The 19,211-nt window shown below is 33.2% G+C and overlaps 3 protein-coding genes across 3 annotated transcripts; all 3 read left to right on the top strand.

The window, feature by feature from the left end:
• Positions 1-4,230: 4,230 nt before the first annotated feature.
• Positions 4,231-6,326, top strand: LOC132046659 (putative glutamine amidotransferase GAT1_2.1). Its single transcript, XM_059437361.1, has 4 exons — positions 4,231-4,510; positions 4,671-5,401; positions 5,520-5,726; positions 5,827-6,326. Exons 1-4 carry the CDS (start codon positions 4,420-4,422, stop codon positions 6,076-6,078), a joined length of 1,281 nt encoding a protein of 426 aa, XP_059293344.1. The 5' UTR covers positions 4,231-4,419; the 3' UTR covers positions 6,079-6,326.
• A 2,730-nt stretch (positions 6,327-9,056) lies between these two features.
• On the top strand, positions 9,057-10,144 carry LOC132047850 (LEAF RUST 10 DISEASE-RESISTANCE LOCUS RECEPTOR-LIKE PROTEIN KINASE-like 1.4). The gene has a single exon (XM_059438829.1). The coding sequence runs from the start codon at positions 9,275-9,277 to the stop codon at positions 10,142-10,144; it is 870 nt and encodes a 289-aa protein (XP_059294812.1). The 5' UTR covers positions 9,057-9,274.
• A 5,730-nt stretch (positions 10,145-15,874) lies between these two features.
• LOC132046664 (LEAF RUST 10 DISEASE-RESISTANCE LOCUS RECEPTOR-LIKE PROTEIN KINASE-like 1.3) lies at positions 15,875-18,481 on the top strand. Its single transcript, XM_059437367.1, has one exon. The coding sequence runs from the start codon at positions 16,189-16,191 to the stop codon at positions 17,059-17,061; it is 873 nt and encodes a 290-aa protein (XP_059293350.1). The 5' UTR covers positions 15,875-16,188; the 3' UTR covers positions 17,062-18,481.
• The last annotated feature ends 730 nt before the right edge of the window (positions 18,482-19,211 follow it).

The raw sequence follows: 19,211 nt of genomic DNA, 5'->3' as shown, positions 1-19,211 counted from the left end.
TCAGTGAAATTTACAAACTTAATTGCGATATTATTTGTCGATTTTCGTATTACAACTCGTTTGACTTCCAAACTTAACAAGAGACCATTATACAATTCAAATATTTTATATCATTACTTGCTTAGCATGTGGAGCACTCCTAATCTCACCAAAAAGTACAAGTTATCGTATTCCCAACTTGCCGACTTTTGATGAAACTCATGCTTCTTTGATTCATTCACCCTCCAAATTTTCCGCCACTTACTAATATTATTTATAAACTCTTGTAACCATTTTTATTAATAAACTCAATCCCTTTTATCCTCAACATAATTTCTTTTGAACTTACGTCGACTAACTCGCTGCGCGACTTTAACATGCGAAAATGCGAGGTGTAAACAATTGGGTCCTACTTTTTTTTTTTTAATTAGTTGGTGTTTAATATGGGGCCCACACTCTTTTTTTTTTTTTTTTTTAATGATGGACGAACGACGAAGCATGGGTGCAAACCCATGCTTCTATATAGTTTAAATATTTAGTTTTAGTGCGAAACATGTGTGTGCGCGCATATAATACATGGTGCATTAAAAACGTGAGGCGATTTGGTCATTCGAATAATTGAGCTCGGTCAATATTAAAGCTTATTTAGATTATAAAATACATATGACTATTACCAGATAATGACACTAAGTGGCTCTTTGTAAAATAGCGCAATTGAATGTTATTGAGAATCACGATCAATAGTCTCTTCATTCTATGTGTTTGATGATGGTATTCTGGCTAAACATGTAAGCACTGAGTTTAAGATGTTTTAATTTGACATATATAATACTAAATTAGATTAATAATAGTGGAAGTAAATGTTAAAATAATGACTGAAAAGTTAGATCAAAGTTTAAAATTTTAATGATTTAATGAATTTAAAATGTAAAAGTTGTATCGAAATGAGGTAGTGTCAAATATCAAAAATATAAAATTAATGTAAAGCGTGTTGTATGAAGTGAAAACAATGGCGATACTTACTTCGTCTCAAAATAAGTATTTCTTTAGCTCATTTCACCCCTATTAAGAAAAACAATAAATATAAGGTATAGTTTCCTAAGTTACTCTTATTTATTAGATGTTTTAATGCTTAATAACTATAACCAAAACTATTAAAAAAGAAGTAACTCTTTAATATGAGGGTATAATTCGAAATAATTACTATTATTTTTTGTCTTGAATCCGTAAAATGACACTTATTTTGAAAAAAAAAATTTTGCTAAAACGATACTTATTTTAAGACAAAGGGAGTATATAAAATCTAGGAAAGGGCAACCTCACTTTCAAAGAGGATTATTTACACCCTATTGAAATTTTGTGGATAATAGTTCACTTTTTCTGTAACCCCTCTCCCTTAATTCTTTTTCTTAGTGATTACTCCTAATTAGATTCTTACGCACTCCCTTCTCTATAGGTGTTAATGATAACTTGCGCACCAAAAAGTTTGCCTTTTTTTCTTCCTCGAGTAGCCTTTAGTTATTGAGATGTGAAATGTCCTTTGATTGACCCAAAATTCCATTTAAACGTTGATGATTCCTCAGGTTTTTATTTTTCACAAAAATCACAAACAATACGATCAATATTTTTCAATCAAAACTGGCTTTTTTTGCATTTAATAGAAATTGAAAGAATACGAGAGAAAACAATCATTAGTGCTGCAACTTCCACCAAACGCTACTTACCTGTTTTTTCTTTTCCTTAAAAGCAGCTATAATTGTTTTTATTAGTTGCATTAGGTTAATGCTCTTTTTATTAAATTTTCTGATTATTGCGGACGTTACGCTAAACATTATCTTACGAAGTAAGGAATCAAGTAAAGTCCAGCATCTCTTGAATAGGATCTTACAAATTATCCACTCTGAGTTGGTCTTTCTTTTTTTTTCTTTTTCCGAAATCTGAGTTGGTGTTTTGTTTCAACTTTGGGGTTATATTTAGGACAGATACATAAACCACCCCTTTTTTTTTTTTTTAAAAAAAAAGGTAATTAAATCCCTTCTTGTTTTGGAAAATCACTACAAGAAAAAATATATTTGGCAACAAAATTATTTTTGTTGCCATAAATTGATTATTGTTGCAAAAAGTACTTTTGGCAACAATTTTTTTTTTTTGTTGCCAAAGGTACTTTTTGCAACAATAATCAATACTATGACAACAAAATTAAATTCTTTGGCAACAAAAAGTTCATTTGCCAATAATAAAATTAAGTATTTGCTAAATATTAAATTTTTTGTTGCCATTTCTATACTTTTTGGTAGTGTAATATTAAGGATTGTCTTACTTGAATTGACGTGCACCACTAATGGTGTAGTGAAATAGTAAAAGTTCTTTTCAGGCTATTAATTAGGAGTGCTAAAATCTTCATAGTGAATTTCAGACACTAAATAATTAAAAAGATGTTGACTATATATAAGCTCTTTTGACCAAAACGGTCTCCGTTCCGATTGATAATGAAGAAATAACCATGAGGAGGTGAAATTAGGACGTGGAATGGAATAGGAGGGAAATCTATATTGAAGTAATTCACTCCACTTTTTATTTTATTTTCTCTTCCACGAAGAATCAATCGATAAAGAATGCAAAAAGTTAAACCCTTGAGTTGTTGTGGTCAATATATAGATTCGTCTATGGGTACCCAAAAACATGAAACTCGTGGAGTCTCACACATTAGTTACTCCACTAAACTAGAAAATTCCCAGTAATAGCATTGATTTTCAGAGTAGTTAAAGGCCCGTGGACTATGAGCGGTATGCAGCAAAAAGTATTAAGTGTGTGACCCTACTAAATACTATGCTAACAACCTCTAGATGACTCAAGGGGAATGGAAGAGCCATTTAATCATCATTGGTGGACTACTCCCTCCGTCCCAGAACAGGTGTCATCTAGGAGTTCAAAAAAAAAAAAAAATGGCAAGTATTTCCAATTATGTCCTTAACATTAAAAAAAGAGACCACTTTAATATTGCTCAATTCTCAAAAAGTATCTATTAAATAAGGATATTTTAATAAACATACATTGTATTTAATAATTTTTTGATGGCGTAATTTTTGCTAAGGTGACACGCCGACACTTATTTTGTGGCGGAGAGATCACAATTTTGTGACTTAATAAAGACTCCTCGTTGGCCTAAAGTGGGAAGCAATCATGTAGCAATTAATTAGGAAAAGTCCTTAATTCAGACTGGCCATAGAAGAAATTCAAATATATATATATATATATTCGAGGCTTTTACACCAAGCAAATGAGAGATGTCGTGTTACACAGATGCTTCATGATTTAAATTTGAAGGTTCAAGTTGAATTTTTTCACAATCCATATGATTTACTAACCTCAAAACCCAACAATAACAATAACATATCAAGTGAAATTTCATAAAGTGGGGTCTAGAGAGGATAGAGTGATTTAAATTTGAAGGTTCAAGTTGAATTTTTTCACAATCCATATGATTTACTAACCTCAAAACCCAACAATAACAATAACAATAACATATCAAGTGAAATTTCATAAAGTGGGGTCTAGAGAGGATAGAGTGTACGCAGATCTTATCCCTACTTTGGAAAATAGAAAGATTATTTCCGATGGACCCTTGGCACAAGAAACCTCAAAATCTATTATTTGTAATTATTAACTGAAAATTTTAACGTGTATCCACATTAGGTTTGCGCGCTACTTAATTTGGGCGAACTCATAAGTTACTTTCTACATCCGCGGCTTGATCTCGTGCGCTTGCATGCTTTATCGTACAATCATAGTATATATTATATCGTATATATATATATATATATATATATATATCTATATATATATATATATATCATATTAATATATATTATAAACAAGGAATGCATTAAGTTTTTTGCTAGATATACAAAACCGCACGAGGAATTTTCCACTTGTCCACCAAAGTGTGCAGTGGAGAATTTATTGCATTCTATTACTTGATTCATTTTCCTATTGAGGAGAAAGGTTTATCCAAGTATAGGCAGATCCAGATCAGCAATTCCTCAGCTTTGACCCGTCTTAGAAGAGCCTCCATTAGATGTATATTTGTCCACGTGGGATCCAACATTATTATTAACAAATCCTTAAAGTTGTTCAATTGGATCAACCCTTGTGCTCTTTCCTAGTCACCTAGACAACTATTATGGTTACGTTCGCAATTACGCGGCGATCCCCCTATAAAACCCCACATTTTTCTCTCTTTTTCCTCTTAACCATTCACTAATTCAACTCTGAGTTTCTTATTTCTCGCCCCATAAATAGCACCTTTATCTAATTTGAATTTCCATCTTCCTATTTATTCTCTTAATCTCCTTTTTGTATTTACAATTTAGCTACTACTCATTATTACTTGCAAAAAAAATATAAAAAATAAAAATAAAAAAGAATTATCGTGCTGCCATGGCTGTCGAGGAGCTCTCAGTCGTCCTACCTCGTGTGCTCATCGTATCTAGACGTACCGTTCGCAAGAACAAGTTTGTTGATTTTGTTGGTACGTTACTTCTTCATCTTTCTCTCCATTTTCTCGCATATAAATATATGCAAAATGTTTGTTGTAAATTTTGGATTTTAGCTTTAGAAATTGATTACGCTTCATTCCCTTTATTCAATCAAACTGTTGTTAATAACCATATTGTGTTATTAATTTTCAGGAGAATATCATCTTGATCTTATAGTAAGCTATGGAGCTGTTCCGGTTATTGTACCCCGAGTTTCAGGCGTACACATGTTATTAGACAGTTTTGAGCCAATTCATGGTGTTCTTCTATGTGAAGGAGAAGATATCGACCCTTCTCTGTACAACGACGAACTCTCCGATCTTTCCCCTGAAGAATTGGAAGAAATCAGGAGATTACACGCTAGCGATACTGCAATTGACAAAGAAAAAGACACAATTGAACTCAGATTGGCTAAGCTTTGTCTAGAAAGGAACATACCATATTTGGGTATATGCAGGGGTTCACAGGTACTAAATGTTGCGTGTGGGGGCACCCTTTTACAAGACATTGGGAAAGAAATATCAAGAAACCTCCCTGAGAATCAGAGGGTAATTCACATGGATTATGATAACTATGATGGTCATAGGCATGTTATAAAAGTCATCGAGGAAACGCCATTGCACCATTGGTTCAAGGATTCTTTAGAAGATGAAAAGATGGAAATTTCAGTCAATAGTTATCACCACCAAGGAGTTAAAAAATTGGCTCAGCGGTTTGTTCCTATGGCATATGCCCCTGATGGTTTAATTGAAGGATTTTATGATCCGGATGCTTATAATCCTTCAGAGGGTAAGTTCATTATGGGACTTCAATTTCATCCGGAACGAATGAGGCAAGAGGATACTGATGAATTTGATTATCCTGGATGTACATTTGCTTATCAGGTACTAATATACACTTTATATACTGAATTTTGGTCATTATTGCAAGAAATTGTCTTGTGTATATGCATCAATATTATATTATCTTATTCTTACATTATGTTGAATGTGATTTTGTCAGGAGTTTGTGAAGTCTGTAGTTGCTTATCAGCAGAAACTTAACAGCTCAACCAGAATCCAAAAGCCCTTAAAGCTTAATCAAGAAATGGAGAAGAAGAGGAAAATTATAGTTAGAAGTTTTTCTCTTGCTAGAGATATATACGAAAGAGGCCGTACGATGCAGCCATCTAAAACTTCAGACTTAGATGTAGGAGCACAATTCCTTGAGGTACATGATTAATACTCACTTCTCAGCTAAACTCAATTTGAACCTACTTACTATAGCAATTGAATTCGCCTTACTTCATGATGATTATGTTATGTTGCAGTCTAATACAGCATTGAGTTTGCAACAAGAGGCAAGGTTAATGCAAATGGGAGCAACAGTAAGGAATGCATCATCCTATTTGGAGAAATTGAAGATGAATGAGGAGAAAGAGGGGTTGGCAAGGAAAGTAATGGGAAAAATGTCAATGGAACAGCTATCTGATCTCAAGTCATTTTACAGCATGATGGGACAGATATGTTCAGAAGTCTTGGAGAGAAAACTCCAGGATCTCTTGACTCTTGAGGAGTGTTGATATTTTTGCACGAGTTCTTGCTGGTTTTAAGCTTTATTTGCTGTCAAGTTTATGTACTTCTCTCTTCTTTGTAAAGTCACGTGAATGAAAATCTTTTTTGGGAGAAAATCACGTGAATGAAAATGTCAATTTAGAAGTAAAGTTTTTTTTTTCTTTTTTTCATGAAGTTGTACTGGTCAATTGATGAGAAATTGGGAATATTTAAGAAGCTGAAATAGAATCAAAACTTTGCAGTTTACTAAAGGCTACTTTTGATGTGGAACAAACTTCCTTTCTTTATTTATCTTTCTTTTTGAATATCAAGATTTTCCAAAGTGATAGAAAGATGAGATTGTGGAAAAACAGTATCTAAAGGCGGCCTTAGTTAAGTCAAATTGCAGTTTTACACGTTTTATTTCTAGTAACAGATTCCCAATTAGATTTTTGTTGTGTTGAAAAACATTGACTCTAAGGGGAGGTACTAGTATATGTTATGAAATACAATAGGCGTGTACATGGATCGGGTTGGTTCGGATTTTTCAAATACCAAACCAAACTAATTGCATTAGGTTTTTAAATTTATAAAACAAACCAAATCAATAAAATTCGGGTTTTTCAACCTCGGGTTTTTTGGGTTTTTTTTTCCGGAAAAGTCTTCATACAAAACATATAACTTTTACTTTAAATATTTCTTTAGTGGGAAAATACATAAATAATTAAGATATTTCTTAATTAAATTACATGCACCTAACCTTTGTGGGCGACCTATTACCTCCCGACATTATTTTTAATATTTTTGTATCCTTTTTTGAAGATAAAAAAATGGTTAAGAATAAATATTGCTAATTAATAAGCCATAATCAGAAAATGCCACTTTTCCTTTCTTTTTTTCATTTCATTTTTCTTTTATTAATTATATTTACACTAATTAACCTCTAATTAACCATTAATTTGTCTTTTTCATCACTAAACCCTTCTTTTTCTTCTTCATTTCAAGAAATCCATCAACCCATTTTCTTCCTCTATTAACACACACACACATTCAACCCACTTTCTTCCTCCATTAACAACACACATTCAACCTATTTTCTTCCTCCATTAACACACACACATTCAACCCATTTTCTTCCTCCATTAACACACACATTCAATTTAATCATCAATCATAAAGAGCTTATTTTCAAGAAACATTCAACCCATTTTCTTCCTCCATTAACACACACATTCAATTTCATCATAAACCCCCCTTCTTCTTCTTCTTCAAATAATACGATAAAAGCGCCCCCCCCCCCCCCCCCCCCCCCCCCCCCCCAAACTCGAGGAGTCGCAACCCCCCCCCCCCCCCCCCATCTTGCCCCACCCATTTAAAGAAATTGCCATTGACATATTTGAAGAAATTGCCATTTGAAGGACAAATAATTTCTTCCTTTCAAATATGTTCAATCATGGATTGAATTTAACAACAATGAAAATCGTTGTTTGTTAAATTTCATGAAAATTCTCCAACCCGCTCCTTTGCCATTTGTTAAATTTCATGAAAATTCATGGGAATGGAATTTAATAACAATGTAGAAATTGCAACGAATCGCCCATGATTTCACGAACTAGGCTATGTTCAATCATTTATCGGCGTCGGTGGTGGTGGCGGTGTGGCGGCGGTGGGGGTGGTTGAGGAGAAACAAGAAGAAAGAGAAAAAAGAAGAAAGAAGAAGAAAGAGAAAAAATGGGTTTTTTTTAAAAAAAATTAATTTTTTATTAAAATATAAAAACTATTTTTCTTATTTTCACTCGCTATTAATTTTTTTTTTTGCCATAAAAAAGGTACAAAAATACGTAAAAAATAAGGCCGGGGGTAATAGGTCGCCCGCAAAGGTATATTTAATTAATCCGAGTATACGTTGGGGGGGGGGGGGTTATATATTTTCCTTTGTTTAGTCCTAGTAAGATACAACTATATAATTAAGATGTTTCTTAAGATTACACAAAATGTGAGATGAGTGATGACATTATATTAAAATATATAAAAGATAATAAAATCGATTAATAAATATTGTTAATTAATATAGCCATAAAGAAATGACCATAATATAAACATACGAAGTCATGCTAAAATAAGTACGGCTAATAAGTTTAATTACATGACAAAGAAAAAAAATTAAGTTATGTATTTTCACTCTCTAAACCAATTATGCAAAAACTAAAGAATAGATATCCAACATTATTGTCATTCCTAGTGTTAGAATTGAATTTCTTTTGTTAGCCTTAGTGTTGAGTTAGTTTTGGTTTGGAGTTTATTTGAGTTACTAACATTCATGGAATATAAAACTTATTAACAATCAAAATTCTAAGTTCAAGCTTGATATTATATGATAAAAGACAAAAACTATGAAAAAAAAAAAATTACACTAAAAATAAATATTTTTATGTATAAAATATTTTCAAAATTGAATAATATAATATTGATTTTTGCCTTTATCATTTTTAAGCTAAAGTTTGTCAATTATGGCCGGATTTTTGTCAACACCAAACCACTTGTAGATTTTTTTCTCAATAATTGTATATTTACTAGTATTTGTGTACACCTTTACCTACGACACAACAACAAGAGAAACCCGAGATAGGGCTTTTGACCCAAAAAGAAAGGGGGCTTTTGAAGTAGGCGGGCTCTTTTGAAGGATTCACCAGAGGGCGACAAAGTGCCCGAACTTGCCCAAGGAAAAAGATGCATTCTTGTCACTATAATAGCACCACACCGTAACGATTGTAAGAATTAATTAGCATGTCATGCTGTATTGTTGTATCTTGAACTTTGTATATATTGGCTTCTCCATTGCATCAGACCAATGACGAATACTTTGTTTTTTCGTCTTCTCACATGTCCCACAGAGTCAAAAGAGTCTTGTTCGGTCCGTTCAACTAAACTCAGCATTTTTGATATATATGAAAATATATACTGCTATCAAATAATAAGTGGAATCAGTACGTAATCTACAAATAAGATATGTAACATGTTATAGCTATAACTTAAAACACATATTTGTGTTCGATGGGATGCCTTAATTCCTGTTTGCGGCCCATCATCAATATCTTATAAATTCTTTTTCTTTTCCAACTTCGTACTTATAAATTCGGCCAACATTTATTTGTTCCGTCTGTACGCATACTGTAGTACTAGCCTAACTACTCGCTTGTAGCACTTTGTTTCTGGGCATTAGAAATGAAAGGCATTTTCTCCTTTCAGTTTCTAGCTTACACAGTACTTTTATTCATCTTATTTCATCTTCCTCCTCTTTCTTCCCTCGAAAACCATTGGTTTGCTAGCTGTGGTAAGTCCTTCAACTGTGGAAAAATAACTGGAATTACTTATCCTTTCTGGGGAAATGATCGACCAAAGGAATGTGGGTATCCTGGATTTGAACTTCAATGTGACGATCAGGGCAACACCATGATACAAATCTCGAACATAAAATACCTTGTTGTCGGTATTAATTTGGAGGCACAAATTATGACAGTTACTAGAAAAGATCTAGCAGCAGACTGGATTTGTCAATTTAACACGACTATAGATAATTCCAATATATTCGAGTATGCTTCGACATTAGTGAATTTCACGTTCAATTACGTGTGTCCCCCTTGGGCTCCACCTCCAACAGGGTCGTTGAATTGTCCGATAAATGGAATGAATTATAAGAATAGTTTTACAATTGGAGGTAACGAGGGAGATGGTGCATGTCATGCTACAATAATTGTACCAGGTCGTAAGGAGTTTACGCCTGGAGGAACAATTGAAGATTTGAGGGCATTGAAGGAGTTGCTAGAACATGGATTTGATGTTAGATGGAAAGTGGATAATATTCATTGTAAGGAATGTGAAAAGTTTGGTGGACGTTGTGGATTTGATGTTGGTGAAAAAGAGTTCAAGTGTCTGTGCCCTGATGATCAATCTTCTTCTTCGTCTAATAATACGTGCACCGTGGCTACACCGTCTGGTATGTTCTGCCTTTTCCTTCTTAATTTATGCATTTCCCTACCATTAATTTTTATTGTTTATTCGGTAGTCATCATAATTATAAGTTATTGTTTATGATAAGTGAAACTAATTACATAGGAGTATAACAAGTTATATTATTCTAGTGTGATAAAATTAACGTATATAAGTTAATTTCTTAATTCTAAAACTATGATTAAGTGAATAATGCATAATGACATTTTAAGGTCTATAATAATAAATTCAGATCCTGCAATTTCTAATCTGAGTTTTGAACTTTAAAAAAAGCAAGAATAATATAGTTCAAAATATAAGTCAGATCACTTAACAAGAAATATTTATAGGTGTCCAAAAAAATTATAGTTAAATAAAAAACTGTTTAATTAGTAATTAATCTAGTACTTTTGGTAGTAATAGTACATAATATCAAATGACGAGTATTATTCTTAGATTTCACAGTAGAAGCCAAAAGGACCTCATTTTAATAATGTGTTGTTCTCAACGTTTTCCATCTCTCGATTCAAGATGCAACGCAAACAAAGGGTCAGGAATTTCTCTCAAAAATCATCTCCAATAAAATAGAGAGAGAGTATTAGTAGTAGTATATTCTTGAATCAATAGTTTCATTTATGGATTTATTATTACGGTTAAGCGTTGGGGGAGAGGCGGCTGGCAATCGTCACTGAAGGAAGAGTGGCAGGGATAAGGATTTCCCCTTTTGAATTGAGAGAAACATACGTACTCTTTTTGAAGTTGGACACGTCCTGTTCTCCACTAAGATCCACAGCACCAACAAGATTTAACTGCGGCCCAAAATCCAATTCCATCCTAATGGGCTTTGTTGAACTTGCACTAGTAAAAATTAGAAGCCCAGTACCTAGTCCGTCTGGGTCATTTGCACGATTGTCCTTCAAAGGCACTGGTCTTTAATTTTTGTCCCTTAAATTGGTGGTCTTTAATTTTTGCCATCGCTAAAAATTTCTCGGTTTTGGGTTCGAACCCTCGCTCAATCAAAAATTAAAAAAACAATGCAAAGTAGAGTTGGAATTCTCAAGGCAGAGTTTTTCATGCAAAAATCTAACTCAGGCAGAGTTTCAAACTCTATCTTAAGGTAAAGTTTTACCTTCAAGCATTGAGGTAGAGTTTTGCCTTCCGGCAATTTTTTTTTTTTTTTTTTACAAACCTCTGTCTTAAGGCTTAACTTTTGCCCAAATAGAGCTAATTTTGGGTAAAAGTTTGCCTTAAGGCCTAACTTTTGCCTGAATAGGCCTAATTTTGGGTAAAAGTTTGCCTCAAGGTAAACCTCTGCTTTAAGGCCTAAATTTTGCCCGAATAGGCTTAATTTTGGGCAAAAATTAGGCCTTAAAACAGAGATTTGCCTTAAGGCCTAATTTTGGGTAAAAGTTTTCCTTAAGGCAAACCTCTGCCTTAAGGCCTAACTTTGCTATAAACCGCTGCCGTGCGATTTTTTATTTTTTTTAACTGAGCTGGGGTTCGAACCCAAAACTTTATGATATTAGGTGAAGGGAAAAAATTAAAGACTAGTGCCTTTCAAGGGCAATCCGCACAAAAAAATGAGTTCGTCCTGGGGAACACTATTTTGCGTAGATTGACCTTCAGACACGCTGGTCTTTAATTTTTGTCCCTCAAATTTTTGGTCTTTAATTTTTCCCCTTGGCCTAAAAAAGTGGCCGAAAATATCCTGAGATTCTGGGTTCAAAACCTAGCTCAATAAGAAAAAAAATCGCAAGGCAAGGTTTCGCAATATAAGGCATAACTTTTGCAGTTCTAAGTTATGTCTGACAAAGTAAAGTTATACCTTAAGGCATAACTTGCCTTATGATTTTTTTTTTTTTTTTATCCTGCTGTGATTCTACAGAAGTTAGGCCTTACCCGAATAGGCCTAATTTGCTATGAAATTCCGCCTTTTGTGTGTGTGTGTGTTTTTAATACACAGTTGGGTTCAAACGAAGAATATCAAGGGTAAGTTCGGCCACTTAAAGTGCCGAAGGGAAAAAATTAAAGACCAGCAATTTGAAGGGCAAAAATTAAAGACCGCCTCCGAATAAGGGCATTTGTGCGAATTGGCCCCCGAGAAGTGCACAAGTAGTCTATTTTAGGATTAAATTATTGTCGAAGTTTATAAATTTTTGTAAATTTGGTTATTTCGGAAATAGCTTCAGGCATACGAGATTGTAGTTGCAACAATTTGCATGTGAAGTTTGGCATATAAATTGTGCAAGCAAACTTCCAACAACCGCGCCTGAAGTTTGACTTGTCAATGCCTAACTTCAAACATGTATATCTAGAGTTATATATGTTCAAAATTGAAAGTAATTCTTAGGGGTTATTTTCTTTGTGAATAAGTTATACATGAATGATGATGTGGAGGTTACAGTACAAGAATTAAATAATAACGACATTATTTGGCAAATAAATTTTAATTGATAAATTTTTTGGTTCACTATATTAAAACAGGGATATGACATAAAATATGTGTTCAACTTTACACTTGATAAACTTGGATAACCTTTATTTTTAAATTTTAATCTTGGCTTTTTTAAGAGACCGAGAGAAAATCATCTTTGGAGAAGGTCAAAACATGTTGGTTTTACACTAGATAAATGTGGATAGCCATTTATTTTCAACTAATTAATATGCCCGCGCTTCACGCGGTCGCAAAATATTATCACATAATCATTCACGAAATATATTTAATTTTAATGTTTGAATATTAAAAACAATATTTTAATGTCTGAATATTAAAAACAATCAAAATAACTTTCGCAGCAGCTAAAACTATTTCTAATCTTTCTTCAAAAGACATTCCAAACATACAAGTTTAACACTACTACTAAGTTATTTTGCAATACACATTTTCAAAAACAAAACTTATAAGTAGTAAATATAAAAAGAAAGTAATCCCCATGGTACAATATCAAAAAATAGCTAAAGTGAAAGTGTCAAAATTGTTCATGCCTCAGGAAAAAAGATTTGCATAATAATTGAATCACGGTAAACATTAAATAAAAATTAGACCATAAATATCCTACGGTACAAAAAATTTGCAATTTTAATAGGTGGATATGAAGGCTTCTTCCCTTCAACCAAATATAAATTCTTGTGTGTCTAACATTTGTCGAGTTTTGACTGATATCAACCTTATTATTTCGTATAAACTTTGGATTACATGCTTATAGTAAATATATAATCATTACAAATTTTAGTTTCATTACATTTTTATACTCCTAATGTATATTTTTATATTTACCTTGGATAAGTATTTCTCTGAGAAAGAAGGATATGTATGCCGAATGAAAACACAAAAGAGGTCAACCAATAGTTATTTTCATAAAAGGATCAGAGTATAACTAAATATCTTCTGTACTCTTTTCCTTTTTCGTAGTCAATTCTCAAAAATACAATTGAAATATCCAAAAAGAGTGTTGTGTACTTCCATTATGTGTGAGCATGTTATTTCTCTTATTTGTTTCATCATCTTTCAAGTAAATGAGCTCTTAACGTAAAGTTTGAGTGTGTTCATTCACATAAGTACAAAAAATCAAAAGTGGGGAAGAGAGGGAAAAAATCCTTATCAGACAAAGAAGGCAGGTTCTTTCCTTTGGCTTTATTTTCCTTTATTATGTCATGAACAATGACGAATTTCTTTTCGAATTAGTAATGCTACTAATAGATAAAAGAGTGCATTAATTAAAAAAGCACCAACCCGTAATCTTTTCACAGGAAAAATAAAAATATATAAGAACGGAAAGACAAAAAGAACCATCCTACTAAATGAAGAGTTTATATAATAAAAACCACCTTATATACAAGAACTTTATCAGCAATATAAGATAATTAAGAAACACACACACACACACAAAAAAAAAAAAAAAAAAAAAAAAAAAAAAGAGGCAAAAGCTTCAACAATTGATTATTCAAACAGATCAGAGTACTTGGAGTCTTCTTCTTCTTCTTCTTCAAGGATCCTCATAATTATCCCAAGCCATATACATAGAGATTGAATCCTTCACCATAGCCAAAACTAATACAGAAGACCGGAAGTCACTCCAACAACGTCCATTTTGAACTTGTCCTCCTATCTTTAAAGGCATGAATTCAGCTGGTCTCTTTGTTTGCAAATATTACATTGTTTGTTCTTAAAAACAAAACAGATCGGAGTTTCTTAAAAAATGGAATCATAATTAAGTTGGTAAGGAAAATTAATTCACTTCTAAAGAGGACAAACTGATAAAAATAATTAGAAGAAAAATACAAAGAGAATCCTCACCTCATGAATTTAGTCTGAATGTGATTTTGAGGATAACAGGTGTTATGCTATATTGCTATGGACACCTTTGGGAATGTAACATAAAGCTAAACTCTTTTATAAGTAACAAACTAAAGAAGAAATTTTTTGGCGTTACTAATCCTAGACGTGGGGAAATGTAAAGTTCTTTGCTTTTACTCATACATTTAACAGAAATTAATCACATTAATAATAAGGAAAGGAGAATAGACTAATCAACATGAATATTTAAACAATAAAAACTCAAAAAAAAAAAAAAGGTGGGTTAGATGAATGGATTTTTTGGCCAATGTGAAAGGTGCCACATCACCTTATCTATTCCTAGTTTTAATATATATATAATACTAATGCTTTTAACACTCATTATAGTCATGTTTTAACATGCATGAAATAAAGATTTACATGTGCAAGAATGAAGAGGCAGTGAATGAAACATTATGGCGTGGTTAAGATGGGAAATTAAGATGGATTTAAAAGTTATTTATCAGTTAAAATGACTTTTCAGTTTTTTAATTTTTTCACTTTTTAAAATAGCACATAGATTTTAAAAATAGGAAAATGGTCAAAAAATTGAGAAAAAAGATAAATATCAATGGAGGCCAAAGAGAGGTGCCACATCACCTTGTCTATGCCTATATATATATATATATATATATATATATATATATATATATATATATATATATATTGTAACCTTGGCATTCTTAAAACACTTGGAAAGAATATCTATATATATATATATATTGTAACCTTGGCATTCTTAAAACACTTGGAAAGAATATCTTTGGAGAGGTCAAATGTGTCATTTTGTTGTTTTATACGGGATTAGTAATCTTGTGATTGTTATCTTATATTCTTGTAAAATAATACTACAACTGTAGTTTAAACAATCGCCATTTTTTTATAGCAAAATAAAAAATTTAATCATACTGGGGACCAAATAATCTATAATCTCAAATTTTATCCGGAGATTATCATTATGTATCCTTATAAATTATAACCAAACGACCCCTTACTATTTTAGAATTCTGCATTGTGCAAGGTTTCCTACTTGTGATGAGGACTCTCCTTACACTTTGTTGTACCACTTCATTTAATGCAGATCTTATGAGTTGATTCCTTCTACCGCTACTTCTAAATCTCCTCCTTCTCCCACCTTCCACTTGGTGCATCATAATTCTAAGAAAGTATCTCCAAGAATTAGGCCAGTATTTATGTTTTAGACTCGTAAAGCTTACCAAATAATCCTAACATAAGTCATCTATGGACTTGGAAGTGGTCTGTGTATGATAAAAGCCACCAAACCTGGTTGTTCATAAGCAAATTATAGTAAATATGGTTGTTGGATAGTCCATGACAGAGTTGTCCTAATTAGATAGAAACGCTTAACAAACCTCCAATCGTTTTCTATTGTCCAAGTAATTTCCAATTGACTTCTCTCTACAGCACACTGCCTAATCCCAAATAATATTAATATAGGACAAAAAGAAACACCAAAGATTAGATCTTTTTTTTTTTTTTTTTTTTTTCCTTTCCACAACTCAAAAATCAACTCTCTAGGTAGGTTTTCATTTTCTTTAAGGAAGCAAATTTGATTTCCTCCACTGTTTTGTTTCAGTCAATGTGATACCATGATTTCTCTATTTTTTTCCACGACTTCCATAATAAAGAAAAATTGTAGCATCATCAAGTGAAGTCATTTTTATCACCCAATATCCTCTGTATATCATCTTGTTCATGCTTTCTCTCCACCTACTTTTCTACTCACCATAGACTTCTTAATAATCCATTGCCCTTCTTCCCTTAACCACATCCATTTCCCCATTTCCTCCAAATGAATTCCCAAAGCTTTTACTTCTTCTCTTTGCTCACTTTGTTTTCTTGCCTTATACTAATTCATGTACCTCAAGGTTCCAGTAATCCTGAATTCTACCGAACTTGTGGAAATACCTATAGCTGTGGTGATATTACAGGATTGAGTTATCCTTTTCGCAATGTCAATGATCCTCTCTTCTGTGGTTATCCTGGTTTTGAGCTCAATTGCAATCAGGATAATATTACCACTATGGTCATCAACAACATCAACCATCGAATATTAGACGTACATTTAACAACCCAAACAATAAGGATTGTTAGGGAGGATATCATGGAATCAACTTGTCCTGTTGATTTAGTTAACACAACTCTGGATTACTCCCTCTTCGATTACGCTGTTGGCTATTCAAACTTGACCTTCCTATATGATTGCCCTGTTTCATCCAGCTCTGCGGAAACGGATGTTATGATGGCTTGTAGAAATAGCAAATATCACAATGTTTTCGTATTGCCGGGTGCTGTAGGCCCGGGGAAGTGCAATGCTAGTGTCACAGTTCCAGTACGTCAAATGAGTGCTGCTACTGTTGGATCCTTGAATTCATCAGGTTTGGGACAAGTACTTCAACAGGGCTTTGATATAAAATGGAAAATTGATAGTAAAGCCTGCAGTGAATGTATCCACACAAAGGGGAAATGTGGGTATGATGAATTCATGAAGCAAACAACTTGCTTTTGTCCTGTTCCTCCTTATGAATCTGCTTCTTGTTCAGTTGCTACTTTTGGATTCTCGCCAACATTACCAATATCTAAACCATCTCCATCTCCATCTCCATCCCCAGGTAAATGTTCTTGTTTTCCTAAGAACTATTTCTGGCTCAATTTGCCTTCTTAGTCTTGACTTAGTCGACGGATTTGGTTCAGTCACTCCATGGGGTTTACTTCTTCTTGTGTCTAATTGACTAATTAGCTAATTTAATAAATTTGAGCTAACTCGAGGATAACGACAAGGACCAGTGTCTCCCATGTAGATCCATAGATTATATTATATAAACTGATAATTAAAGTTAACACTCATCAATATACTCTTACTTATTCTCCTTTTTTAAAATTAATAATACACCTGTTGTAACTTGGTTGTTTAAGTAACTTGATAGTGCAAAAGTACTTTACACTGTTGCTATATAAAAATTAAAGGTCCCAATTACTTGATTGTAGTCTCCTGGATTAGTTTAGTGATCCAATATCTTCTAATTCATTCATCTCTGAAATCATGTTTCACGTCCACAACTGTGTAAGTCTAGTTTTACCATTCAGTAGCTGTCATTTTAGTTGGTAGTATTAGGTATGCCTCTGCCAACCAACCATTGATGATAAAGTCTATTGTTGAGATCTTCTTTTTATTTTTTCTACATTGAGCATTTTTTCCAGTCAAGGCTGAAAATAATATCTTGATAGTTGGTTAGCTAACTTTACATGGATGATGTATCCAGTATCAAGATTCGGGAAAACAAAACTAGAAATCCAACAACTATTAGCATGCGTTTTCATTAACTAATTTTGCAAGACATATGGTATCATTAGCAATGTCATGGTTGAATTAGTACAATAGTGTTGGGAGAGGAGAGGGGAGGGGAGGGCTGAGGTGTCGTCCAATTTCCCTTCTAGTCATGTGATGTTGTCCGTTTTGGACATAGGTCAATGTTTCCACATTGACTTTAAAACACATCACTAGGGTCAATGACTTGTATTCTTATATACCTAGCATCTCTCCCACGTTTTGCCAATGGAGATATGCCTAGGGTATCATAAGAGTAATGGTATCAAAGGCAGAAAAGGCTCTTATAGTAGATATCGAAATTTGGGCATATAAATTATTAACGTTCTCCTTAATTATGGAGCATGTCTAGGAGATAAATCTGTTCTTCTCAATGCATCTTACAGATTAGTACTTATCTTTTTGTTTTCCCACGATCAGTCCGGCCGGTCATTCGCAAATGAAAAGGGGATAGTAGTTCACTCAAAATACCCTGCTTTCCACTTCTTCAACATTTTCCATAGAAGTAGTGAAACCTTGTGGACGCTAAATTATGGGTTATGAACTTGAGCTACTGTCATAATAATTGGGACAAAGTAGGTGATAGACCCATACTTACTGAAGTTGCACTCTTTTAAGGTGTGGGATCACATAAATTTGCATGTGCATCCGAGTTCACACGTTCATTCGGTCCTGTTGCATCTCCTTTGTAAAGTGTATTTCAACTTATACTTATTCAGGAAAGACTTATCCCAATAACCAACTTATCTCCCACGGTATATTTGTTTTCCATACTGCAATAGATTTCTTCGTCCTGTTATCTTCTGGTTTTGAAAAAGTCTGTCCAATCTTTACTATGATCAATGTTCCACCTAAAATTCTCATCTTAACCTTTAGTTCACGATTAGCTTTTCTTTATCATTTTGAATACTTGTCACCAAATTAACAAGGATCTCTAATTTTCGAGACATAATTTTGAGTCACTCACCTAAGTTTTCTCATAAATCGTAGAACAGGTAAATATTATGGCATGTACCCGAACTTTGGCTATTGCGTGGATAACTTAACGGTACACCTCTAACTCTGTTTTCAACTGATAGACCTACCTCCACAAAAGTTCCCGGAATTTCTTGTAATTATAGTGGATGGTGAATGATATGAAGAATATAGCAGAACTGTGGAGCAATAGTGGGATGACTTGTAGTCCCTCAGAAAGTTCAAGTCTTGACGCGTTAGAAGTTGCCATAGAATAGGATAAACTATGTAACACGCTTTCTGGTAGTTCATGTGTATTCTGCGCGTAACATATGTCATAAATTCATGACTACTCTAGTCTTAGCTAGATGGTTTCTTTCGCGGTACTAATTAGTTCATACTGACCAAATATAAATATTTGGCTCGTATCACAATCAATTAAATTTATTGAGCCACGCTAGTAGTTGGATGTAATAGGCATTAGCACAAGTTGTTTGAAAAATTAGACCGAGTCTCTTACCCCTAAATTCCAA

Source organism: Lycium ferocissimum, chromosome 2, assembly GCF_029784015.1.
Source record: "Lycium ferocissimum isolate CSIRO_LF1 chromosome 2, AGI_CSIRO_Lferr_CH_V1, whole genome shotgun sequence".
Taxonomy (NCBI): domain Eukaryota; kingdom Viridiplantae; phylum Streptophyta; class Magnoliopsida; order Solanales; family Solanaceae; genus Lycium; species Lycium ferocissimum.
This window is presented reverse-complemented; position numbering and strand designations above follow the sequence as displayed.